The 27,727-nt window shown below is 46.7% G+C and overlaps 1 protein-coding gene across 1 annotated transcript in view; it reads left to right on the forward strand.

Moving 5' to 3' along the window:
• apba2b (amyloid beta (A4) precursor protein-binding, family A, member 2b) overlaps window positions 1–27,727 on the forward strand; it is a gene marked incomplete at both ends in the record, with an annotated part of 110,469 nt that overhangs the window by 16,508 nt on the left and 66,234 nt on the right. The window contains 4 exons of the mRNA XM_084308183.1: window positions 6,132–6,301; window positions 6,472–7,295; window positions 21,122–21,735; window positions 21,898–22,467. Coding sequence (XP_084164309.1) covers window positions 6,132–6,301; window positions 6,472–7,295; window positions 21,122–21,735; window positions 21,898–22,467 — 2,178 coding nt within the window. The remainder of the gene's footprint in view (window positions 1–6,131; window positions 6,302–6,471; window positions 7,296–21,121; window positions 21,736–21,897; window positions 22,468–27,727) is intronic.

Raw genomic sequence — 27,727 nt, forward strand, 5'->3', positions numbered from 1 at the left:
GGTGGGAGGGAGGGAGAGAGAGAGGGAGGGAGACTCCAGAGCGACACACTGAGAGAGAGAGAGAGAGAGAGAGAGGGGTGGGAGGGAGGGAGGGAGAGAGAGAGAGGGAGAGAGAGAGGGAGGGAGACTCCAGAGCGACACACTGAGAGAGAGGGAGGGAGGGAGAGAGAGAGAGAGAGAGAGAGAGAGAGAGAGAGAGAGAGAGAGAGAGAGAGAGAGAGAGAGAGAGAGAGAGAGAGACTCCAGAGCAACACACTGAGGGAGGGAGAGAGAGAGAAAGGGGTGGGAGGGGCGGAGGGAGAGAGAGAGAGAGAGAGAGGGAGGGAGACTCCAGAGCAACACACTGAGCCTGGGAGTTGCTAAGTGAGCAGCTAAATGGCGCCCAGGGTGTGAGTGAAGAGGAGCTGTCCCGCTCAATGACTGTCATGGATCAGTCTCGTCAGGCACTGAAAACACACTGCTGGTATCCGAGGAAGGGAGGGAGACAGAGAGAGGGAGGGAGAGAGAGAGAGGGAGGGGGGGAGAGGGAGGGAGAGAGAGAGAGGGAGGGGGGGGGGGGGAGGGAGAGAGGGAGAGGGAGGGAGAGAGGGAGAGAAGAGGGGGAAGGGAGAGAGAGGGAGGGATAGAGATATAGGGGGGGGAGGGAGAGAGAGAGAGGGGGAGATGGAGGGAGAGAGAGGGAGGAGAGAGAGAGGGGGATAGAGAGAGAGGGGGAAGGGAGAGAGAGGGAGGGATAGAGATATAGGGGGGGAGGGAGGGAGAGAGAGAGGGGGAGATGGAGGGAGAGAGAGAGGGGGGAGAGAGGGAGGGATAGAGAGAGGGGGGAGGGAGAGAGAGAGAGGGAGATGGAGGGAGGGAGAGAGAGGGGGGGATGGGGGAGAGAGGGAGGGATAGAGTGAGAGAAAGAGAGAGAGAGGGGGGGGAGATGGAGAGAGGGAGGGAGAGAGAGAGGGGGGAGATGGAGAGAGGGAGGGAGAGAGAGGGAGAGGGAGGAAGAGAGAGGGAGGGAGAGAGAGGGAGGGGGGAGGGAGAGACGGGGTGGGGGGGAGAGAGAGGGAGGGAGAGAGAGAGGGGGGGTAGGGTCAATGGGGATCAGCTATTTTAATATGGATGAAAATGAGTGTGGATGAATATACAGTAGATGCATATATTGGCTGATGAAAGTGATTTTCTTTACCCCCACGGCGCAGGGGGGCTCAGCCGAGGGCATCAAACAGCTAATTCAGGCAGGCAGGCAGGCAGGCAGGCAGGCAGGCAGGCAGGCAGACAGACAGGCGGGCAGACAGGCAGGCAGGCAGGCAGACATGCAGACAGGCAGGCAGGCAGACAGGCAGGCAGGCAGGCAGGCAGGCAGGCAGGCAGGCAGGCAGGCAGGCAGGCAGACAGGCAGGCAGGCAGGCAGGCAGGCAGGCAGGCAGGCAGGCAGGCAGACAGGCAGGCAGGCAGGCAGGCAGGCAGGCAGGCAGGCAGGCAGGCAGACAGACAGACAGACAGACAGGCAGGCAGGCAGGCAGGCAGGCAGGCAGGCAGGCAGACAGGCAGGCAGGCAGGCAGGCAGGCAGGCAGACAGACAGACAGACAGACAGGCAGGCAGGCAGGCAGGCAGGCAGGCAGGCAGGCAGGCAGGCAGGCAGGCAGGCAGGCAGGCAGGCAGGCAGGCAGGCAGGCGTAGAGCTTTAGAACTTTAAAAGACGCTGTTAGGGCCCGTGTCGACCGGGGACGTTTTATGAGTTGTCAGCTCCTTCATTCATTTCTATGCTACAGACGCGATAGGCGCTCTCGTGGCTGGCGTTTTTGGGAGAGGAGCGCGCTCATCAAGGTAACGCCCCTTGCAGATGACGCAAAAATAAACGCCCTCGGCGCTCTGAAAAAACGCTATGGAAACGCTCTGAGCATGCATATGGACACAAAGCCTTAAAGTGCTGTTAAAGTGCTGTTAAAGTGCATGGTTTAACTGGATTTCAGTGTGAATTCATGGGGAAATAAAACACAAGTAAACTTGAATGTAAATGTTCAATAGTCAGGGTTTGTCTGGATGAAAATTAAGCGTTTAGAGATGCACCAAATTAGAATCAAATTAGAATCAAATCCCATGATTACACTACCACTCCGCCATATGTAACCTATTGTGGATTGCAGATTGCAATGGCTCAGTACTATACAGAGTTTCTGGACACTTCTCCTTAAATAGTTTTCGTTCAAGGAGCAAAGGTGTTTAATCTTAGTCTAAATAAATGAATAAAAGCGAACCAAACTGAACCCATTCAGCCCACCGAATTCAGTAACTTGTGATCTTATAGTACGTCATCATCGTGGTCAGATGCCGTTGTACTGTAGGTGTCGATGGTGGACAGATTTCCAGGAAAACGAAGGAGAAAGTGTTCATCTGGAAGGTTTGGGGAACATAGTGAGGGTGCGACAGTGGCTCGGGAGGTACTAGAGCAGTCGTCTGGCAATCCGGAGAGTCCCGGTTCGATTCCCGCTCCTGCCGGGCAGCGCGTCGATGTGTCCTTGAGCAAGACACTTAACCCCTAATTGCTCCCAATGAGCAGGTTGGCACCTTGCCTGGTTGCCCTTGCCGTCGGTGTGTGAACGTGTGAGTGAATGTGTGTGTGAATGTGTGTGTGAATGTGTGTGTGAATGGGTAAAATGTGAGGAACAAATTGTAAAGCGCTTTGGATAAAAGCTGTTGTATAAAAAAGCAGCCATTTACCATTTGAGTGAGCGAGCTAACCGCTGATGAAGGGGGCTGCATTCCGATGATGACTGATAACGATCGCTGCAGTCTCCAGGAATTAACACAGATAACACTTTCGTTCTCTGCAAATAAATTAATCTTGAATCAAAGTTAATTAATTTACTCCCCTAACGTTCCGGAATCCTCAGATCACAGTCTGCCACGAGGGTCCCTGGGTGTGGGGGCCTCAGCTCAGTCCGTGAGGGTCCCTGAGTGTGGGGGCCTCAGCTCAGTCCGTGAGGGTCCCTGAGTGTGGGGGCCTCAGCTCAGTCCACGAGGGTCCCTGGGTGTGGGGGCCTCAGCTCAGTCCGTGAGGGTCCCTGAGTGTGGGGGCCTCAGCTCAGTCCGTGAGGGTCCCTGAGTGTGGGGGCCTCAGCTCAGTCCGTGAGGGTCCCTGAGTGTGGGGGCCTCAGCTCAGTCCGTGAGGGTCCCTGAGTGTGGGGGCCTCAGCTCAGTCCGTGAGGGTCCCTGGGTGTGGGGGCCTCAGCTCAGTCCGTGAGGGTCCCTGAGTGTGGGGGCCTCAGCTCAGTCCGTGAGGGTCCCTGGGTGTGGGGGCCTCAGCTCAGTCCGTGAGGGTCCCTGGGTGTGGGGGCCTCAGCTCAGTCCGTGAGGGTCCCTGGGTGTGGGGGCCTCAGCTCAGTCCGTGAGGGTCCCTGAGTGTGGGGGCATCAGCTCAGTCCGTGAGGGTCCCTGGGTGTGGGGGCCTCAGCTCAGTCCGTGAGGGTCCCACTACAGTATCTCCTGTAGTAGAGAATGATTGAGAACACTAGTCACACAGCTCCTGTAGTGTTGATTGAGAAAACAACTTTCATTCATAAAATGCTGTTTAGGTGACCGATAAAGCCCAGGGCAGGCTGGTGAATCCTGCCACCTTGAGCTAGAGGTTCAGAATCCTGGTGACGGTCAGAGCCCAGTTCAGTAAATAGAGGAAACATAAGTAGTAGAATGTCACTTACTGTACAATCGATGAACCTGAACCTTTTCTCGCCTTTCAAATAGGCGCCAACATCAAAGCACAAATCATTCCCATGCTGTTTGAAGGAACACGCCAACATTTTGGGAAATTAGCTTACCGTCTTCTCCAGAGAGAGACAAGAAGATAGATACCAGTTTCCTCTCTGTGCGTTCAGTAGAAAGCTATCTGGCTGCATGTTAGCCTAGCTTAGCACAATGAATGGAAGCGGACATGGCCGGTTAGCCTTCGGGGGAGGTGTTAGTTGGACAGTGCCTAGGCTAACCGACCATGTCCGCTTCCATTCATTGTGCTAAGCTAGGCTAACGTGCAGCCAGATAGCTTTCTACTGAACGCACACAGAGAAAACTGGTATCTATCTTCTTGTCTCTCTCTCTGGAGAAGACGGTAAGCTAATTTACCAAAATGTTGCCGTGTTCCTTTAATGTTATCATCTGGCCCAATGTATATCTTTGACTGTGTATCCTTATTGTTGACTACCTAAATGTTTATCGTGAGCAATCTGTGGTGCTGAATCTCCCTCTGGATTAATAAAGTACTTCTATTCTATTCTATTCTAAGACAACATCCCTCACTAAAACATGGATAGATACAGTAATGTGTTTTCCAATCATGTCACAGTCACTTAGACCAATCTGTGTGTGTGTAGATCACTCTAGGGAGGGGAGCAAGTGTGTTGTTTACTGGAGAAGGTATATACATTACAATGGTCACATCTCCAGCTGTCCAAACAGCAATCAGCTGTCGTGTTGAAGGAGTTGATATACGATCTGGCTCGCGGTGACCGGCTCGTACCCGAGTCTTGATGTATCGAGTGGGATACTACGTGTAGGCTGTCAAAGTTAACGCGATATTAACGCGTTAACGCACAATTCTTTTTGGCGCCACTATTTTTTTTTAAGCACAAGTCTCTTTTTTTAATCCTCTTTTTCTCCGCCTGATTTTTCTATGCTTTTCTCCCCATCCCAATTTTAGTCGTTATGCCAATTCCCCCCCTCCCCTACCGGGTTGTTGTGCGCATGTTCCCCCTACTGGTCGTTACAAGGGAACCCTGAAGTCCACCACATGCTTCCTCCGACACATGTGGAGACAGCCAGTGGCTCTCTTTTCACCTGGCAGCGAGGACTCTCATTGGTGAAGTGTAACGCGTGGGAGGTCACGCTGCCTTCACCACGTCCTGCCTTTCGCTGAGCAGGCGCCCAGACCTGACCTTTTTCTAACAAACGTTCGAACCTTCGTTTTTAATTAAAAAATAATCATTTAAAAAAATAGTAAAAATGCTCTTTTATCATTTTTTTTTCTTTTTTTACTATCCTCAAACTAAATCCTCAATTTGAATAAAGTGATTAATCTGATTAAATTAGTAATTTTTTTTTTATTAAATCAACTTTCCAGACCCAGACCCAGCCCAGGGAGAAGCCCCAGCCCAACTAAATCAATTAAATCAACTTTCTTTAATGAATATAACTCATCAGTTTCTTTTAATACTATAATATTAGTGTAGCCTAATCTTTATCTGCAACTGTGAAGAAAACCCCAATTGGTTTAAACAGAATTAATAGAAGATTATTATTATTTTTTTATTTAAAATTAAATATTCAAATGTTGATTTAGAATTCGAATGCCAACGTAACGAACGAAGGTTTGAACGTTCGAACGTTTGGGCTCAGCCCTAATACATACCAGGGCATACAGTGAAATGCGGGTGATCATCGATTGTGCAATAATACTAATAATAAAATAGACATAAAAAAACAGGTAATAAGAAGACATAAGATGTGCATGATAAAAATAGACATGCTAAATTCCTGAGAAGGCACTGGGTCCTATGTACACTATATACAATATACAATTTTAACTCTGTCATTATGCTATACTTACTATATCTAAACTAGATACAAGAACCACATCTGTTCTTTCCTTAAAGTGACCTTTATATTCCTCATTCCTTTAAAGTGACTTTTCCATTTAGTTTAAAGTGACATTTTGTTCAAAGCGATTGCAGCATGTGTGTGTGTGTGTGTGTGTGTGTGTGTGTGTGTGTGTGTGTGTGTGTGTGTGTGTGTGTGTGTGTGTGTGTGTGTGTTCAGTGTTCAGTGTTCAGTGTTCAGTGTTCTGATGGCCTGGGGGAAGAGGCTGAGCCTGAGTCTCTCTGTTCTTGCTGCGTGTGTGCGTAGGCGCTTGCCTGACCGCAGCAGCTTGAACAGGCTGTTGTTGGGGTGGTGGGGGTCTTTCATTATTCTGCAGGCTCTGGATTTGCACCTCCCGTTATATAAGACCTGCAGGGGTGGTAGTGCAATACCCGTAGTACGTATATATGTATCATCCTCGTAAAATGTGATTACGTTTGGGATGATCGCAGCGACTCTGTTTGCTTCAGTGGTGGCCTGACACTGTGCCGTGTCTGTGTTTCTCTTCCAGGATCAAACCGGCGGTGATGCATGGCGTGTAAGCCGCAGAGCACGGCTCACCGGAAGAGGCCAGGGGCCAGCGGAGGAAACAACATGGCCGCTCCCGTCCCCTCCCCCCGCTCTGCTCCTCATCCTACAGAGTCATGTGACCAGAAACCCCTTCCCCCGAGGCCGCGCCCGGTCCGTTACCCCAAGGAGCCGCGTGACCACAAACCCCTCTCCCGACCGCGCAAGGCGCCATATTCCTCCCCCCAGACCCATGAGCCGAATCACCGCCAACTGCAGAAGGAGGTGGAGGTGGAGGTAGAGGTGGAGGTGAAGAGGGAGAGGGAGGAGCCTCACAACTGCAGCCAACCGGAAGCAGAGCTGGAGCGGGAGAGGGAGGAGCCTCACAGTCACAACTGCAGCCAACCGGAAGCAGAGCTGGAGCGGGAGAGGGAGGAGCCTCACAACTGCAGCCAACCGGAAGCAGAGCTGGAGAGGGAGAGGGAGGAGCCTCACAGTCACAACTGCAGCCAACCGGAAGCAGAGCTGGAGAGGGAGAGGGAGGAGCCTCACGGCTGCAGCCAACCGGAAGCAGAGCTGGAACTCCGGCGGCCGACAGCACCCTCTACACCAGAGCGCGTCCACGGGCAGACAGACCTCCACAGGCAGACAGACCTCCACGGGCAGACAGACCTCCACGGGCAGACAGACCCGCACGGGCAGACAGACCCGCACGGGCAGACAGACCCCCACGGGCAGACAGACCTTGACGGGCAGACAGACCTTGACGGGCAGACAGACCTCCACGGGCAGACAGACCTCCACGGGCAGACAGACCCGCACGGGCAGACAGACCCCCATGGGCAGACAGACCCCCACGGGCAGACAGACCTCCACGGGCAGACAGACCTCCACAGGCAGACAGACCTCCACGGGCAGACAGACCTCCACGGGCAGACAGACCTCCACGGGCAGACAGACCTCCACGGGCAGACAGACCCGCACGGGCAGACAGACCCCCACGAGCAGACAGACCTCCATGGGCAGACAGACCTACACGGGCAGACAGACCTTCACGGGCAGACAGACCTCCACGGGCAGACAGACCTCCACGGGCAGACAGACAGTATGGACGACGACTCCAGCTCTGACTACATCAACAACTCCTCAGAGGAAGACTATGACGAAGGTGAGCGTAGCGTAAAGTTCTTCTGATTGTAATACAGTGTGTGGTAGAGACCGACTGAATCAGATGCTGTGAATCACAATATCTTGCCAAATTCGATTTTTTTCATGTATTTGAATACTTTAGATCAGTGTGAATCCAGTTTAGATCCTTTAGATCAGTGTGCTGATCCTTTAGATCCTTTAGAGATCAGTGTGCTGATCCTTTAGATCCATTAGATCAGTGTGCATCTTCAGGAACTTCAAGTCACAGGTCACTTTCTAGTGGGTCCCCACATTGAGTGTAAAATACATTGTAAAAGGCTGGGTCCCAGGTAAATCTTAATTGCAGCCTATGGGTCCTCTGCTGAAAATATTTTAGAATCCATGCTTTAGACATATCCCTATTTGTTGTGATACACAGGCTCACCAAGGTTAATTTTTTTATTTCGGGGTTTGGACACATAACAATGGTCATTCCATAAATCGGCAACGTTTTACCAGCTGCTATTGCAGCATTGTCCAATTGTCCGAAAAGGGCTTGGGAGCAGCACTAGGCTTGTCGGGCCCTACCCCTGAAGACTTACGTTTATTTTTATTTTTTACATTTACATACATACATATAGTACACATTACAGTACATACATATAGTACACATTACAGTACTAAGGTGTATGGTGTAGCAGGTGATTTTACGTCTGGGCTGAATGATTCCTGGGACGTTTTCACATTCTTCCACAAAAGCAATCTGGAAGATTTCTGGAGTTCTTGCAACTCTTACACATGATCTATAATCATGTTAAAAATGCATCTGAAGGGTCGGCTGGGTAGCGCAGTGGACTAAGCACTTGCCTACCACCGCAGAGACTCTGGGATCTAATCCAGCTGTCAGCGGTACCTCCGGCTTGGTCAGTCGTCCCTACTAACACAATTGGCAGTGTGTTAGCGGGTGGGAAGCCGGTGGGGTATGTGTCCTGGTCGTTGTAAACAGCGAATCCTACTGGTCGGTCGGGGCGCCTGTTCAGCAGGGAGGGTATCTGGGGGAAATGGCGTGAACCTCCGCACACGTTACGTTCCCCCAGTGAGAGTCCTCGCTGTCAGGTGAGGAGAAGCGGCTGGCGACTCCATATGTATCGGAGGAGGCATGTGGTAGTTCTACACATGTGGTAGTCCCCCACCCCTCCACAGTCATCTGCATCAAAATGTGAAGAACTAGCATTATTCTTCAATAACTAAATAACTTAAATTAGAGCCAGCATTAGTCCTGATACAAACATGGACACCATCAGCAAACCCTGCGAAAAAGTAACCATAGGAAAATGTGCTTGCATTACATCAACTGAGCTTTACAAAACTGTCATGAAATGTAACTCCTCCACTTCCTGTATTGACCCTATACCCACAGCATTTTTAAGCGAATATTCGAGAGTAGCCTATTGCAAGTCATGTCCTAAATATTATAAATACATAGCTTCTGACAGATATTTTCCCAGACGCATTCAAAACAGCCATCATAAGACCCTTACTAAAGAAACCCAAACTAGACAGTAATGTACTAACCAACTATAGGCCGATATCCAACCTCCCATTCATCAGCAAGATACTTGAAACAATTTTCTCAATACAAATAAACTCCTTTTTCAAAGAAAAAAACATCATGGAGGAATTTCAATCAGGCTTCAGAACTCACCATGGCACTGAAACTGCACTTACAAAAATAATTAGTGACCTCAGAATAAACTCTGATGCAAACAAAGTCTCAATTCTCGTCCTATTAGATCTAAGCGCAACATTTGACACGATTGACCATGATATCCTAATAAATCATCTAGAAAAGTTAGTTGGTCTTTCTGACTATGTATTAAACTGGTTCAGAACATATATCAAAGGGAGTAAATATTACGTCAGGCTTGGAGATAATTTCACAGGGGCGCTGCCTTGGTCCATTATTATTCTCACTATACATGCTGCCACTTGGAGACATCATTAGAAAACACTAGGGCTGTCCCCGACTAAGAATTTCGATAGTCGACTATGATTGGCCAAAATGTGCCGTTAGTCGACTATTAGTAGACAAAAAAATTAAATAAAAAAAAGTATAATATATATATATATATTTTTTTTTTATCGTTCCATTTGGGCTTTGGGGGTGCTTAATGTCTGAAGGAGTCGACTGAAGGCTTCTTGTCCTCTTCAAAAGCATGCAATTGGTCCACTGATGGATACATCTTGATATTTGTCTAGTCTGTGTGTTCATTAGATGGAGAGGCAGTTAAATCATTTTGTGTCCTGTACTGTGCAGGACAGTGATGCAACAGTAGCAGGACAGTGGATCACAGTGATGTAGCAGGACAGTGATGTAGCAGGACAGTGATGTAGCATCACAGTGATGTAGCAGGACAGTGATGTAGCAGGACAGTACATCACAGTGATGTAGCAGGACAGTGATGTAGCAGGACAGTACATCACAGTGATGTAGCAGGACAGTGATGTAGCAGGACAGTGATGTAGCAGGACAGTACATCACAGTGATGTAGCAGGACAGTACATCACAGTGATGTAGCAGGACAGTACATCACAGTGATGTAGCAGGACAGTGATGTAGCAGGACAGTGATGTAGCATCACAGTGATGTAGCAGGACAGTACATCACAGTGATGTAGCAGGACAGTACATCACAGTGATGTAGCAGGACAGTGATGTAGCAGGACAGTGATGTAGCATCACAGTGATGTAGCAGGACAGTACATCACAGTGATGTAGCAGGACAGTGATGTAGCAGGACAGTACATCACAGTGACGTAGCAGGACAGTGATGTAGCAGGACAGTGATGTAGCATCACAGTGATGTAGCAGGACAGTACATCACAGTGATGTAGCAGGACAGTACATCACAGTGATGTAGCAGGACAGTGATGTAGCAGGACAGTGATGTAGCAGGACAGTACATCACAGTGATGTAGCAGGACAGTGATGTAGCAGGACAGTGATGTAGCAGGACAGTACATCACAGTGATGTAGCAGGACAGTGATGTAGCAGGACAGTACATCACAGTGATGTAGCAGGACAGTGATGTAGCAGGACAGTACATCACAGTGATGTAGCAGGACAGTGATGTAGCAGGACAGTACATCACAGTGATGTAGCAGGACAGTGATGTAGCAGGACAGTACATTACAGTGATGTAGCAGGACAGTACATCACAGTGATGTAGCAGGACAGTTAAAGGTGTATTCCACCCAAATGGTTAGCAGGACAGTGATGTAGCAGGACTGTACAGTACAGTACAGTGGACAGTGGTAAAATGGCTGCAGGACAATTAAAGGTGTATTCCACCCAAATAGTGTTAAAGGTTATAACCCAAATCGAATGATTTAAAGGTGTATTCCACCCAAATTGTTTTAAAGGTTATAATACAGTAGCAGTACAGTGGATCACAGTGATGCAACAGTAGCAGGACAGTTAAAGGTGTATTCCACCCAAATGGTTAGCAGGACAGTGATGTAGCAGGACTGTACAGTACAGTGGACAGTGGTAAAATGGCTGCAGGACAGTTAAAGGTGTATTCCACCCAAATAGTGTTAAAGGTTATAACCCAAATCGAATGATTTAAAGGTGTATTCCACCCAAATTGTTTTAAAGGTTATAATACAATAGCAGTACAGTGGATCACAGTGATGCAACAGTAGCAGGACAGTTAAAGGTGTATTCCACCCAAATGGTTAGCAGGACAGTGATGTAGCAGGACTGTACAGTACAGTACAGTGGACAGTGGTAAAATGGCTGCAGGACAGTTAAAGGTGTATTCCACCCAAATAGTGTTAAAGGTTATAACCCAAATCGAATGATTTAAAGGTGTATTCCACCCAAATTGTTTTAAAGGTTATAATACAATAGCAGTACAGTGGATCACAGTGATGCAACAGTAGCAGGACAGTTAAAGGTCTATTCCACCCAAATGGTTAGCAGGACCGTGATGTAGCAGGACTGTACAGTACAGTGGACAGTGGTAAAATGGCTGCAGGACAGTTAAAGGTGTATTCCACCCAAATAGTGTTAAAGGTTATAACCCAAATCGAATGATTTTAAAGGTGTATTCCACCCAAATTGTTTTAAAGGTTTTAATACAGTAGCAGTACAGTGGATCACAGTGATGCAACAGTAGCAGGACAGTTAAAAAGGTGTATTCCACCCAAATTCTATATGAATTGAAAATGGGGGACCCTGATGGAAACAAGACAAACGTCTTTCTCAGGTCTGCATCCCCTTAACAATTGTATGTATTGAGCCGTACTGTATTGTACCCATTCTGCAATCTGTTAAATAAAGTTTTCATTCATTCATTCATTCATGGTTAGCAGGACAGCCCCATCACAATGTGCAGGAGGTGTGTACAGTAGCAGTACAGTAGGTGTACAGTAGCAGTACAGTATGTGTACAGTATCAGTACAGTATGTGTACAGTAGCAGTACAGTATCAGTACAGTAAGTGTACAGTCGCAGGACAGTTAAAGGTGTATTCCACCCAAATGGTTAGCAGGACAGCCCCATCACAATGTGCAGGAGGTGTGTACAGTAGCAGTACAGTAGCAGTACAGTAGGTGTACAGTAGCAGTACAGTATGTGTACAGTATCAGTAGGTGTACAGTAGCAGTACAGTAGCAGTGCAGTAGGTGTACAGTAGCAGTACAGTAGGTGTACAGTCGCAGGACAGTTAAAGGTGTATTCCACCCAAATGGTTAGCAGGACAGCCCCATCACAATGTGCAGGAGGTGTGTACAGTAGCAGTACAGTATGTGTACAGTATCAGTACAGTATGTGTACAGTATCAGTAGGTGTACAGTAGCAGTACAGTAGCAGTGCAGTAGGTGTACAGTAGCAGTACAGTAGGTGTACAGTCGCAGGACAGTTAAAGGTGTATTCCACCCAAATGGTTAGCAGGACAGCCCCATCACAATGTGCAGGAGGTGTGAACAGTAGCAGTACAGTATGTGTACAGTATCAGTACAGTATGTGTACAGTATCAGTACAGTAGGTGTACAGTCGCAGGACAGTTAAAGGTGTATTCCACCCAAATGGTTAGCAGGACAGTACATCACAGTGATGCAACAGTAGCAGGACAGTTAAAGGTGTATTCCACCCAAATGGTTTTAAAGGTTCTAATACCCAATTGTGTTATGGTGTCTTCCCCAAATCCTTTTAAAGCTTATAACCCCAAATAGTTTGAATGAATAAATGAATGAAATGGGACTATGAAGTCTTTATTTGTAACACATGTGAGATGGGCAGCACACACGCATTCCTTTGGGGGGGTTGCCATTGAAATGTCATCTGCGCTTGACCCATCCTGTCATCCTTCATCCTGTCGTGGGTCCGCTCCAATACAATACCTTGCCAATCCAAGTGCTCCTGTTCATCTTCATCAGGGTCGTGACAGCATTAGCGATCAGTTCTGCATGTTTTTCCATTCTTTCGTTTTTATTTTTGTATGTGTATTCCCACAAATAGCTTTAAAGGTGTATTCATCCCAAATGTTTCTAAAACTTTATTCCACCCAAAGTTAAAATACTACTTCATGTTCAACTCCTAAAGGTATATATGCTTGAATTACATTCAAGTAATCTCATGACTTCCAGCTGGCTATAATGGAGGCGGTGAGCCCTCTAGTGTTCAAACATAAATAAGACACTATTCTAGACAAAATGAATTCTAATATTCTACACACCGGCGCCTAATTGTGCCTTAAACTAAACACAATTACAAAATATATATATATATATCGGAGAAGCTACCGACATAATCAAAACACTCATATGGCCCTTACACTGTGTCTACGTACGTGACTTCTATTTTTACTTCTATTTTTTTTACATGCTATACTATTTTATTTCACTTATCTTTTGTCTAGCAGTCTCTGGAGCGTAACAGAAAGAAGCATTTTGTATAAAAGTATTCTGTACTTCTGTATGACAACTATTAAAGAAACTTGAACTTGACACATGACACTTGATACATGACATACAGATAGACAGTACTGCTACATCTATACATTTATGACATACCAGATTTGCAAATACAGTACTGTTTGTGATACATGGCAGGCATGTTAGACATCGTTTTTGCCTCCTGAGCACAGTGATGTACAGGTGCAGCTCAATAAATTAGAATATCGTGGAAAAGTATATATTTAGCTGTATTGATGCAGTAATTTGTGCAAAAGGAGCCCCAACCGCGTGAATACTTTCGGTAAGCAACAAGCCCTTCCGCGTTGCTCTGATTGGCCGAGCGTGCGCATGCACATGAGCCGCAACAAGCCCCTCAGCCAGGCAGCAATACTAAGGTCCGCTTAATGCAATTTATACAAATGGAAGTATTGATTTCGCCGTAACGAATCATTAAAAAAATATACCGTTAACTGGAATATGTTGTTTCTTTACACATATGTTGGATTATGTAATTGGTTTGTCATGACAAACCAATAAAAAAGACAAACCAATTACATAATCCAACATATGTGTAAAGAAACAACATATTCCAGTAACTTTTTCTGATCAGTTAGGAGTTGTTTAGAAACAGTGTAAATAATAACAATCAAATAGCACACAAGCTAACACTACTACTACAAGCACAACACATAAACAAGCACATCATTTGTGATCAACTGTAATCCTCATTGTGCAGGTGTTCTCAGTGAGCATGGTGAGGTTATGTGCACACATTCAGATTGTCTTGTCCTTTCATGGTGCTGGTCCTCAAAAAAATTGCAGTTACTTTGTTGGGCAAAAAGAGCAATAGACTTAAGCTAAATTCAGGCAGCCAACCACATCCAATGGCTGCCGATATCCTCCACCCTAAAAAGGTGCAGGATCACAGAGCCTGAAGAAGAGTGGAGCAGGAGACCAAACACACCCAGGACAGGATGACCACAGTCAGCAGATGAGGGATGGAGCAGGAGAGATGAGGAATGAGATAGGACTAAACAGACCAGTAAGTAGTGATTCCGGGCCCCCTGGGAGACATGCCAAGGAAAGAGAAAAAGTAAAGCATTGTTAGTTAGTATTGTGGCTATATGATGCTAATTATGTGAGTTAGTCAACTGGCCTACTAGAAGGCCTTTTATATGAGATCAAGTCAAGTCAAGTCAAGAGTTTTATTTGTCACGGCATACGGATATACAATGAAATGCGGGTGGTCTTGCCCGCAACGATGTGCAATTGGTACAACATATAATAGAATCCAATACAAAAAAATGTGTGCAATAAAATTGTGCAATAACAGGTAGCAGGTAACAATACATTTGTGCAATAACGGGTAACAGTTAACAGTTAACAGTAGTAGTAATAGTAGTGCAATACACTGTTACTGTTGCTAATACTAATTTAAATTGGCCTTTCCTTTTGGCAATATATTTGGTATTTGGTATGGTCAAATATTCAGTATACTCAAGTCCCATTATGGAATATGGGTTTATTTCTGTGGCCACTACTGATGACCATTTTGTATAATGCGTCATTGACAGCAACATCATGTGAAAATGTGCCCCATTGCATTGGAGCCTGGTGAGAGGATACAACATAGTGCTATGTGTCTAAGTACTAAAGCGATCAGTGAAATCTTGGCCTGTACAGCAATATCAGAACCTGAACCAATCCCAGCTACTCACATAACCTAGTTTTAGGTAGAAGCATAAATGTCATAACCTGGCAGATCTCAAAACAAACTGGTCAGACTACTGCTTGACCTTACTCCTAGAACCCACCTCACCCCTGCCCACTTTGACAACCTAGGATGGCTTAGAGTAGACGACAGAGTACAGCAACTTGCAATGGGCCTGGTCAACAAGATACACTATACGACTAAGGTACCCATGTACATGTCAAAATACTTCCCAAAGGTCAGTGAATACCACGATCACAACACCAGAGGGAGCTCCACAAATCATGTTAAACCCAGATTCGGCTCAAACAAGGGACTAAACACGGTTCGCAATTATGCCACATCGATGTGGAACGCCCTACCCAAAGCTGTAAAGCAGGGGTCAGCAACCTTAGGCACGAGTGCCACCATTGGTACACATTATCTAAACCAACATGGCACACTAGCAAATGTGCAAGAGGAACCTTTTTGGAAATGTTGAGTTACCTCCCCATGCAGTTACCTCTTTCACAGCCATTGGCAGTTGCACAGCCTGTTATTTATGGTACTGTAGGTTGACTGATATACCAGGGATATTTCATGGTCAGAGCCAATGAGAAGGGTCAGTCTGTTGTTGTTTGCCGAACATTGAGTGTTAAACGCCATTTTGAGACCAAACATGAGAACTTTAAAGGATGAGGCAGACAAGGCTGAATGTGTCCAGGTATGGCAAGCAAGCATCTCATAAAGACGGCAGCATTCTCTTATATATTTATGAGAGGAAAATGGTTATTAAAACTATTGCTATGCACGTTGCCTATATGGATGGAATAGAATTACAGATCTGTTGGAGATTTACATTGTGATGTGGTGTCATAATTAACCTTAACATTGATATGGCACACTGGTTAACAAGAACATTTTAAAATGGCACTTTGTATCAAAAAGGTTGCTGATCCCTGCTGTAAAGGAATGTGAATCACTACCCACTTTCAAAACCACTCTCAAAGAGCAACTACGGGAGACTGCAATTCGAAACTGGACCCTGTAAATGTCCTAACCCAACCCCCTCCAATGTACAGTAAATGACCAAGTATGGTTTCGTCAATATTCCAATGTACAGTTTTGCTTGTACAGTTGTACAGTGTACTTAGTATAATAGTAGTAGTAAAGTATAATTTCTGGGTACTTTTTACACCCCTGTTTATGATGAATTGAAAATGGGGGACCCTGATGTAAACAAGACAAACGTCTTTCTCTGGTCAGCCCCCCGCCCCCCTCCCACATACAACCTACAGCATAACTTTTATATCAGTATAATACAACTCTCAAAGCCAACGTAGAGTTTGTGCACTACTGTACATTTTAACTAGCACTTACCAGCCTCGGGACTCGGCAGTTCTGTTGTACAATGTGGTAGAAAAGATCGCTCCTGTGAATTGAAAAGCAAGCCCCGCCCCCAGCCTAGTGAATGAGAAAAGCCTGCCCCTAGTGGAGCAGGACAGTCCCTACACAGTACACTACACAAAATGATCACATCACTGTGATCCAATGTCCTGACTCCTGCTACATCACTGTCCTGCTACAGTACATCACTGTGATCCAATGTCCTGACTCCTGCTACATCACTGTCCTGCTACAGTACATCACTGTGATCCACTGTCCTGCTACTGTTGCATCACTGTCCTGCACAGTATGATGAATTGAAAATGGGGGACCCTGATGTAAACAAGACAAACGTCTTTCTCTGGTCTGCATCCCCTTAACAATTGTATGTATTGAGCTGTTTTGATTGATTGATTGAAAACTTTATTAACAGATTGCAGAATGGGTACAATACAGTACAGCTCAATACACACAATTGTTAAGGGGATGCAGACCAGAGAAAGACTTTCGTCTTGTTTACATCAGGGTCCCCATACATGACATACAGATAGACAGTAGGCCTACTGCTACATCTATGTACTGTACTGTACCCATTCTGCAATCTGTTAATAAAGTTTTCAATCAATTCAATCAATCAAACATGTATATATTCCCTCCCCGCCGTATGTATATTTCTCTCCCACCCACCCACCCCCTCCTAATGTACAGTCCCCTCCCCATCATATGTATATACTCTGTCAGGATCTAGGGGTAACAGTACTGTATATTTGAATACCGGTTATGTCACAATTTACAAATGTATCAGTACTAAATACCTATATGTCCCTAATACCCTATGCCATAAATGTCATGTATGTTGTGTATGTCATAAATGTCTATATGAATTGAAAATGGGGGACCCTGATGGAAACAAGACAAACGTCTTTCTCAGGTCTGCATCCCCTTAACAATTGTATGTATTGAGCCGTACTGTATTGTACCCATTCTGCAATCTGTTAAATAAAGTTTTCATTCATTCATTCATTCACAACTCTCAAAGCCAACGTAGAGTAGAAAAGATCGCTCCTGTGAATTAGAAAAGCCAGCCCCGCCCCGAGCCGAGTGAATGAGAAAAGCCTGCCCCTAGTGGAGCAGGACAGTCCCTACACAGTACAGTACACAAAATGATCTAACTCCTACTGATTAGATGGGTGAAATCCTCTTTCAGTGCCTCTGTGCCTGTTTTCTTAGGCAGTTAGCCTCTGGTATGCATACCATTAGCGTTAGCCACACTTCTAGGCCTCTTTTCTTTTGGAAATAATGATACAAATTTTTTTTTAATTATAAATATATATATATATATATTTTTTTTTGTATTCGACTAAGAGGTTGGCAGTCGACTACGGCTCCTTTCGACCGATTAGTCGACTAATAGGGGTCAGCCCTAGAAAACACAATGTATGTTTCCATAGTTACGCAGATGACACACAATTGTACATCTCCGCTGAACCAAATGATCACACAGCTATTAACTCCATTTCCACCTGTCTCTTAGCAATAAACAAATGGATGACGAACAACTTCCTAAAATTAAATGAGGGCAAAACTGAAATCCTACTAGTCGGTCCTATAACAAAAAGAGAAATGTTACAGAGCAATATGGGGCAACTTACTCCTTGGATCAAACCCGAAGTTACAAGTCTTGGTGTTATAATAGACTCAGACCTAAGCTTTAAAGCACACATCAACAAGGTGACAAAAACATCATTTTCCAACCTTAGAAACATAGCTAAGGTATGGCCGTTTATAAATAAAAAAGACGCTGAAAAACTGATCCATGCCTTTTTCTCAAGCCGACTTGACTACTGCAATGCACTCCTCACTGGCCTCCCAAAAAAGACCACAGAACGACTCCAACTCATTCAAAACTTGGCAGCTAGGCTACTAACTAGAACCAAGAGGAGAGACCACATCAGTCCAGTATTAGCTAACCTACACTGGCTTCCGGTAACATTTAGAATTGATTTCAAGGTCCTCCTCCTTATATACAAAGCACTAAATGGAACAGGACCAAGCTACATTGCAAATTCTCTAGTCAACTATGTGCCTCCTAGAACATTGCGATCATCTACTACTGGTCTATTGAAGTTTCCAAGCCACAGTCTAAGGAAAATCGGGGATGCAGCCTTTGCAAACTATGCACCAAAGTTATGGAACACACTACCTATGGACATTAGAGAAGATAGATCTCTTAATATTTTCTAAAATACACTAAAAACTTACCTCTTCACCATAGCCTTCTAATACACTCCGCTGTTGATTGTACTGTAGCACTATTTTACTCTGTCCATTCTATTGCATAATTCTACTATCTATTCTATTCTACTATTTTATTAATCAAATCAAATCAAATCAAATTTATTTGTAAGGCCCGACAACACACGTTAATGTCCCCATGGGGCCGGACACGTCTTCTTTAAACAAGTCAAGAAGAAACATCACAATGAGTCAAGAACAAAACAAGAACACCATAAAGTCCAAAAAAATGTAAAATAAATGCAGACACACAGACACACACTGCTGAAGCACACAGACACACACTGCTGAAGCACACAGACACACACTGCTGAAGCACACAGACACACACAGTGGAAGCACACAGACACACACTGCTGAAGCACACAGACACACACAGACACACACTGTGGAAGCACACAGACACACACTGTGGAAGCACACAGACACACACAGACACACACTGCTGAAGCACACAGACACACACTGTGGAAGCAGTAATGGTAGCTTCTGTGATGCAGTATTATGATCCAGTTGTCGTGTCTGCAGTATTGTGCCGTCTGCAGTATTGGTTCAGATCCAGGCTTTAGTCAGCTAGCTAGCTGTGATAATAAACGAGATTTGTGAAGAGTAGCCACCTTCAATAAACCACATCTTCCTTTGTTTCTCAGATTAAAGTGCAATCTACTTCATTGTGTACAGTAGGTAGTAGTAGTAGTAGTAGTAGTAGTAGTAGTAGTAGTAGTAGTAGTAGTAGTAGTAGTAGTAGTAGTAGTAGTAGTAGTAGTAGTAGTAGTAGTGGTAGTGGTGGTGGTGGTGGTGGTGGTGGTGGTGGTGGTGGTGGTGGTGGTGGTGGTAGTAGTAGTAGTAGTAGTAGTAGTAGTAGTAGTAGTAGTAGTAGTAGTAGTAGTAGTAGTAGTAGTAGCAGCAGCAGCAGTAGTAGTAGTAGTAGTAGTAGTAGTAGTAGTAGTAGTAGTAGTAGTAGCAGTAGTAGTAGTAGTAGTAGTAGTAGTAGTAGTAGTAGTAGTAGTAGTAGTAGTAGTAGTAGTAGTAGTAGTAGTAGTAGTAGTAGTAGTAGTTTATTCAGTCATCATCTCACAATACAATATGCACAATCATTTAAAATATTTGATTTTACAGTGTCTGAAAAGGTACAGACTGAAGCATAATGCTTATACATGCCTGTCCTATATTAACAAACAAAAAACACTAAACAAATTAACCTCTTAACCTGCGCCACCAAAAGTGACATTATTTGTTTTCATTTTTGAGGACTGCATACTTTTTTTGCAAACCAAAACAATATACTTTATACTTATAGCACATGCATGAGCCTGGTCTCTTTTGGAAGATGACATTCTGAAGTTTCTGATTCCAGAAAGAAAATCAAATTAAATTAAAGTGCTAACGTAATAGAGTAACATAGGTCTGAACTTGAGTTGTAGAAAAACTTGTTACTCAAGTTTTTCTGTAGTAGTTAGTAGTCCAGAGGTAGTATTTCCCCAGAAGGTGGAATGGCTTACAAATCCAAACGGACCCATAGCCTGAAGCCTTATGTAGTTCATCTCCAAATTTCATAAAGATCCATTCAGAAATGAGTGATTAGGAGTGATTTTGGTAAACTGTGTACAATGAAAAACTCAGTTTTCTCATAGGCTTCAATTCATTCTCTTCCTGTCTTTGCTCCTTAGTTTTTCACCTAGATCCTAGATCATACATCCCCAGATGGGGTATCATTTGAAAGCCACACTCATTGGCTACAACCCTCCACAATCATTTTCGAGATCAGATCTAGATTGACGGAACTAGAGGCCCAAGAGTCGGGAGTGGTATTTTGCGCAATACCGTGTACTTTGCACAAGCCTCAAATACCGGCATGTAACTCGAGAACCGCTGAACGGATTTTGTCGGATTTTGTCGCTATCGACAGGCAACAAATACGCCTTCAATTCGATATATATATTGTATTTCAAAATACAATCGCCAAAGTGCCGGTGGGAAAATATTCCTAAAAAGGTCCCGCCGGGTCGTTGTGTGGTAAGAGACTCCAAAACAGTATTCTAAAAGAAAATAGCAAAAAAACAGTATTATTCACCTTTGTAGTTTTCAAAAATATAGCTTTACAAACCATTTTATTAAAAACCAACATCGAATTACTCATTCTTAAATGTATATCAGCATTGTTCCACAAGTGAACCCCAATAAATACACCTCCTTTTAATCCCTTTTTTAGCTTTTTGAACAGTGAATTTACAAATATCTCTCAAAGAATATTTTCTTTCATGTATTAAAAAAAAAAAAACTTTGCACCCCGCCCCCGGAAGTAACTTTGCTTTAGCTCTGTACATTATTATTTGCATCATTTTATAATAAACCAAATCATTAAATGTCATAACATGAGACTTTATATAAACAATGGATTTCTGTGGTCATCATAGTAACCAGCTGTTCTTTCAGAAAGCGCAATGCGTCAAAAAAAAAGAAGCATTTCCAGCCCCATAAGTGCTGAATTGCCAGCCCCTTGTCGTCACATTGTTATTATTGTACACTCTCCAGGTCTGGCAGAGGAGGATGAGGGGGTGACCTACTACATCCGCTACTGCCCAGAGGATGACAGTTACCTGGAGGGCGTGGACGGCAGCAGCGGCAGCCAGGGAGACCACAGCCACGGCACCAGCACCGGGGGGCCGGGCCATGGTACCGATCAGCCGGCTGCCGCTCCCCACACGGATGACTGCCAGGAGGCAGTGGAAGAGTGGGTGGAGGAGGAGGGGGCGGGGGAAGGGGAGGTGAGGGAAGAGGAGTGGGTGGAGGAGGAGGGCGAGGGGGAGGTGAGGGAAGAGTGGCGAGAGGAGGAGGAGGAGGTGAGGGAAGAGTGGACGGAGGGAGAACATGGGGTGAGGGAAGAATGGCACGAGGAGGAGGAGGAGGAGGAGGAAGAGGGGGAGGTCAGGAAGCGAGAGTGGGCGGGGCAGGAAGTCCAGATGGTGGGGGAGTGGGTGGAGGTGGACGGGGAGGGGGAGGGGGAGGTGCGCTGTGAGGTGGTGGAACAAGACGCGGACCAGCAGATCTACGACGGGCGACCGGAACCCATCCTAGACCACCACCACCACTATCCACCCACCACCCTGCAGGAGAACCCTTCGGAACCCATCCTAGACCACCACCACCACTATCCACCCACCACCCTGCAGGAGAACCCTTCGGAACCCATCCTAGACCACCACCACCACTATCCACCCACCACCCTGCAGGAGAACCCTTCGGAACCCATCCTAGACCACCACCACCACCACTATCCACCCACCACCCTGCAGGAGAACCCTCAACAGGTGGACGGGGGTGAGGAGGAGGAGGAGGAGGAGGAGGAGGTAGAGAGCGGGGAGTACTGCCCCCGCGAGGACGAAGAGGACGGAGAGGAGGAGGAGGGAGAGGGAAAGGCTTACACCGGAGACTACTACGCCCCGGAGGACAATGGGAACTCTGTGCGGGTCTCTCCGCGCGGCCGTGGCCGCAAGGTGCCGGTGGTGGAGACGGGGGAGACGGGGGGGGAGACGGGGGGGGAGGAGGCGGAGAAGGAGGAGGACATTGACCAGATCGTGGCGGAGATCAAGATGAGCATGAGCATGGGCAGCCTGAGCAGCGGCGGCACCACTGACCAGAGCCCCGAGGAGCTGGCGCAGGACCCCGTCCCGGGTGACTACCCGCCCCCCCGCGCCAAGCCCGACACGGCCCCCCCCGCCGCCTACCCCCCCCCTGCGCCTCCCCACCGGCACGACAGCAGGCCCAAGTCCCTCAACCTGCCCTCCTCCACGCGACACAACAACCCTGACCTCCAGAGGGGCTTCAAGGTGCACCCGCGCACCACCCCCGAAGACAGGCAGAGATGGGCACAGGAGCAGGTGAGCCGTCTGGGGGGGAAGGGAGGAGATCGTTCTGGTTATTTTTCGATCTCCGGTATTTTTTTGATTTTCTGGCGACACACACCGGTTCCCTGATTTATGGAAGGACATCGACAAGGAGCTCTGCTCACTGCTCTCTGGTAAGGCAGCCACACAGAGATTAAATATTCACCCACAATCTGATAACTGCTGACTGGTTGTTAGTGGAAATAAATGGTAAATGGCTGCATTTGTATAGCAGCTTTTATCCAAAGCGCTTTACAATTTGTTCCTCACATTTTACCCGTTCACTCATCGACGGCGGAGGCGACCGTGCGAGGTGCCGACCTGCTCATTGGGAGCAATTAGGGGTTAAGTGTCTTGCTCGAGGACACTTCGACAGGAGCGGCAATCGAACCGGGAACCCTCCGGATTACCAGACGACTGCTCTACCTCCTGAGCCACTTATATAATCTCCTTATATCACACATGGCCGATACCCCACAGAGGTTTAGTGGCACAATTTGTGAAAAAACTCTACGATGGCATAGTCCTCCACTATTGTGGATTTGCAGACAAAGATCACAGAGACGTTCCCAGACTTTGTGTCTCACAGTGTGTCAGCCAGGTCAGATTCAGATTCAGATTCAGAGTTTTATTTGCCACATGGAAGCAATACAATCATAGAGGTTTCATACAAAAAAAACGTGTAAGCCAGGTCACCACACACGGATACATTCAGACCAAACTCTTGGGACACCTTTAAGTGTGTTGTGTTTGTAGGTGTCATTGAAGCTCTTCCTTTATTCACACTAACCTCTTAGTCGAATGCAATATATATATAATTTTTATACATTTTTTAATCATTCTTTCCAAAAGCAAATGAGGCTAGAAGCGTGGCTAACGCTAATGGCGCACATACCAGCGAGGCTAACTGCCTAAGAAAACGGGCACAGAGGCACTGAAAGAGGATTTCACACACGAGACATATCAACATGTATCCATCAGTGGACCAATTGCATGCTTTAGCAGAGGACAAGAAGCCTCCAGTCGACTCCTTCACACATTAAGCACCCCCCACAGCCCAAATGGAATGATACCCCCCAAAAAGAAACATTTTAAAATATGCGACTATCGGCAAATTCCGGCCAATCAAAGCAAAATGGCCACTGTGTGAATAATGGTCAATTGCTTGAAAACCTCTACATTTACACTTCTCATGCTCATCGCGGCGCGCTATAGTAACAAGTTCACTCACGTTCAGCAAACGTTGTTGTCGCTACTACTATTCACCTATACTGTGACACCGCTCGCTTTATGGCATACTTCCTGTTTTTCCGATATCCGATCCTGTGAATTTGGCCAGTACCGGACCGATACCGATACTGAATATCGGATCGGTGCCATCCCTATTGATTAGTATTCACATTTACATTTAGTCATTTAGCTAATGCTTTTATCCAAAGCGACTTACAAAATTGTGAACAACAAGTCAGCAAGAGAGATACCTCTCTGGCAGCTAGGGGTCAGTGGCATTGTCCGTCAAATAGTAACAAGCTTGAGTGTTACACTCTGAGTGCATAGTAGTATAGACATATTAGCAAGATAGGTAGTAGTATACGTACAGTAGCATAGTAGTAAAAAGGAAGGTTTGGTTTTTGTGTGTTTTTTTTTAAGAGGTGTGCGTTTTTAGTCGACCTGATGCCAGATAATAGGAAAATAGTGTCTATGTTGAAAATAACCAGAATTTGCCTTTTGAATGTGTGTTGAAATGCTTTTCATGTATGTGTTCTCTTCCACTTTGTGTATATTTTATCATCGTATTCCCTGTGACAGTCGCCCTGAAATCATGAAACCAGCTTGTCAAAAGAGATAGAAATAGAGAAAATGCTATGAAATGAAAAATATATCCTGATATATATAATATATATATATATATCCTGGAATTAAGATATGCTGTATTTAATGCCTTAGAAACTTTGATCTGCCAGATCAAGGGCAGCATCGACATCAAAGTGATTATTTTATTCTTCTTTTTTTTCTTGCCTTTTCTGTAACAAAAAAAAAAGGTCATGAAATTCCGCTGCCTCTCAAAGTCGAACGCTAATATATCTCTGGATAAGCGTGCCATCTGTTTCCAAAAGCACAGTTTGGTTGGAGAATGTTTCATTGATATAGAAACAGCCAGGGGAATTCCCCGGCTTACTGCTGAGAGAGGCGTCTCTCGGGGAGGAAGAGTCTGAGCGTTAACCCTTTCACTACCGCACTACCAAACGGTTAACCCTTTCACTGCGACAATACAGAAGGTTAACCCTTTCACTGCCACACGACAAAGGGTTAACCCTTTCACTACCACACTACAGAAGGTTAACCTTTCACTACCACACTACAGAAGGTTAACCCTTTCACTACCACACTACAGAAGGTTAACCCTTTCACTACCACACTACAGAAGGTTAACCCTTTCACTACCACACTACAGAAGGTTAACCCTTTCACTACCACACTACAGAAGGTTAACCCTTTCACTACCACACTACAGAAGGTTAACCTTTCACTACCACACTACAGACGGTTCTATTTCATACTGGCTGCCGCTCAGCGTCATCTGCACGCACTTCATTTCGTGCACGAGCACTGAATAAAAAATTCCACAATGTACCTTTACATCCCAACATTCGTCTGGCCACACCCCTATCCGCTTACCTTCATAAGCAGGTGTGTGGTCACCTACTCGCCTCCTTCTTCACTTTCACCACAAGGAAGTGCCTTCGGTAGATCCCACACTTGACGAGGTTGTTAGCTGAAGAAAGTTGAGACGTGTTTACATTGTGCTTATTTTTTTCTTCTCTCATATATTCGATAGAAAAACCTAAGTCATAATGTCTACTCCGGAGAGTCGTGTTCGCGGCGCCACTCTTCACCAGCGGTTCTCCATTTCCGCCTCCGTCGTACGTCCTGGAGCGGGGCTGTTGCCTCTCTCGTGGTTAACAGCCACGCCCGGTAGGCGTCCGATGGGTAGTTTGCCTCTCCAAGGAGCTGGTGCACCGGTGCCGTCGCCTGTGCGATGGCCTGGTTCCGGCTCTGGTTCCTCTGTTTCCGAGGAATCGTCCGCTGTTGGGCGGCCGGTTCCTTTGGTTCCAGGGGATTTGAGATGCAAACTTTTTGCGTTGGCTCGCTCCCGTCGCAAGATGGTGGCTTGCAGACGCGAACGGCCCGGTTTTGGTGAGTTGCTGGAGCCCAGTGAGGATGCGTCGGTCTCTACATGCCCGATGGAAACAGAGGATTACATGGTAGAGGCGGACGGGTTCTTATTTGAAGGCCCGGTGGAGACAGCTCCCCCGCCCGCCCATGTAACACTGGAGGGGGGTGAGATGTCTCCTTGGGGCGGCCCGTTTGAAGACGTTGGAGAAGAACCTCTGACTCGTCGGCGGGATGCCCTGCTATCAGCCACATCGGAGTGTGGCTCCTTGACCAGTGGAAGCCTGCTGTATGTGAGGGATGCGGGCTCGGTGGAGGAAAGTCTGCAGGGAGAACTGCAGGCTTTATTTCCCGAGCTCATGGCGGTGGCGGCAGTCGCAAACGGCGTGCCGCTGCCGCAGCCACTGCCTGTTCCTGTCCCTGATGATCTCATAGGTCATTTATGGCAGCGTCGCCCGGTGAGAGGGGTGGACGTTGTCTACCCATTTTCCCCCTCAATGGCGGCCTATGTTCGTCAGGGCCAGGTGGTTTCCCACATCATAGGCCTCACCCCCGCCTACGTGCAAGTCACGCGGGTGATGGGTTTGGTCGACGGTATGAGGGAGGGCGTGCCGCGGCTTGATAGGCCGATGGCCGCGCTCCTTTGTCCGGAGGTGGTGTGGGAGCCGTTACGGAAGCCGGTTCCTCAAGGGAAATCGGCGAGGCGGTTGGCATACTGGAGCGACCAGTCATTTATCTCCGGAACACAATCTCTAGCTGCCGCGTCTAACATCGCGCAGCTGGCAAGATTCATGTCCGGGATATTGACGGGCGGCATGGAGCTGAGTGATGTACAACATGACCAGCTCGCCCAGGCGTTAGGAGCTATCCTGCATCTGACTCAGCCACAGGCTATAGCCGCTGGGAAAGTGCGCGCCCTGGCAACTCTGGTCCAGCGCCATCTTTGGTTGGAGCAGGCGCGTGTGCCGGAGAAGAAGAGACTTCCACTTCTGACGGCACCCCTCTCCGATGCTGGACTATTCGGGAAGGCTCTGCAGTTGATGACCTCGACGTGCAGAGAGATGCAGGAGGAGCGCTCCGTGCTCCAACCTAATTTTCCCCCTCCCGATGTCGCCGGTGGAGTCAGACGGCTGCCACGTCGTCGATCGTCTTCCGCCGTGGCTGCTGCTGCCACCACCGCCACTGCTGGTCCTTCGAAGAAGAAGGCCAGGAGGAGAGAGGGCGCCTCCGCTACAGCCGGCCCATCTACGCCCGGAGGCGACGGTAGGGACCGTCGAGACCAGCCGCCATTTGCTTACCGTCCCTCCGGTGCTCCCCGGGGTGGCAAATCCCGAGCGGCTCGAGGCGGCAGGCGCCGCTAGACCCAGTGACTTTTTTCCCCTGCGGTCCCCTCTGGTTTCCCTTCCCGGCCCTACCATATTATAATTTGTTCGAAAATAAAGAGTCCCCTCTAAAAGGGGGACTGTATTTTTTGTTAACAAACTGTGTGTTTCTTCACCAAACATATGATGGGGTTGCAAAGTGTGAATATTCACTAGTATGGGTTGATAGGAGGGTTACGTTCATGTTAAGAGCTAAGCAAGGCCTGCAGCCTACACTCGGTTAAAAAAAGGTTTTTTTCTACCTCGGCCTGAGTCTCCACATAAAGGTAGAGGTTACTTGTATGTTCTGTTGCTTACACAAGTGATGTTGAGCTACAACACTGTTGTGTTGGTTTGCAGTAATGCTCGTATGAACACGTACCACGGCTCAGCCGTTCTCGCTCTCTCTATCAGTGTTTTTCTATGTTCAACATGGATGCGGGTGTAGGATTCACACACACACACGACTTGGTTTTGTTGTAAACCCTGTTCACAGTTGTCTGTGGTTAGCATGCATTGTATTAGCTTGCGCTATTCATTAGCATTGCTACTAAAGGTATCGTGTGGCTAAAGTTGTTGTTGTATGCAAGGGAAGGGCTTGTGAGGGGGTACCGAATAAACCCCTCCTTCCCTCTTCTGATTGGTCCAGGGGTTTATTCGTCTCTTGTCAGTCCAGTCAGGGCCAAGCCGTTAGGCGGCTTGGCAGGAAGGGGGGGGGG

The sequence above is a fragment of the Notolepis coatsorum genome (assembly GCF_963971535.1).
Source record: "Notolepis coatsorum genome assembly, chromosome: 2".
Classification (NCBI taxonomy): Eukaryota; Metazoa; Chordata; class Actinopteri; order Aulopiformes; family Paralepididae; genus Notolepis; species Notolepis coatsorum.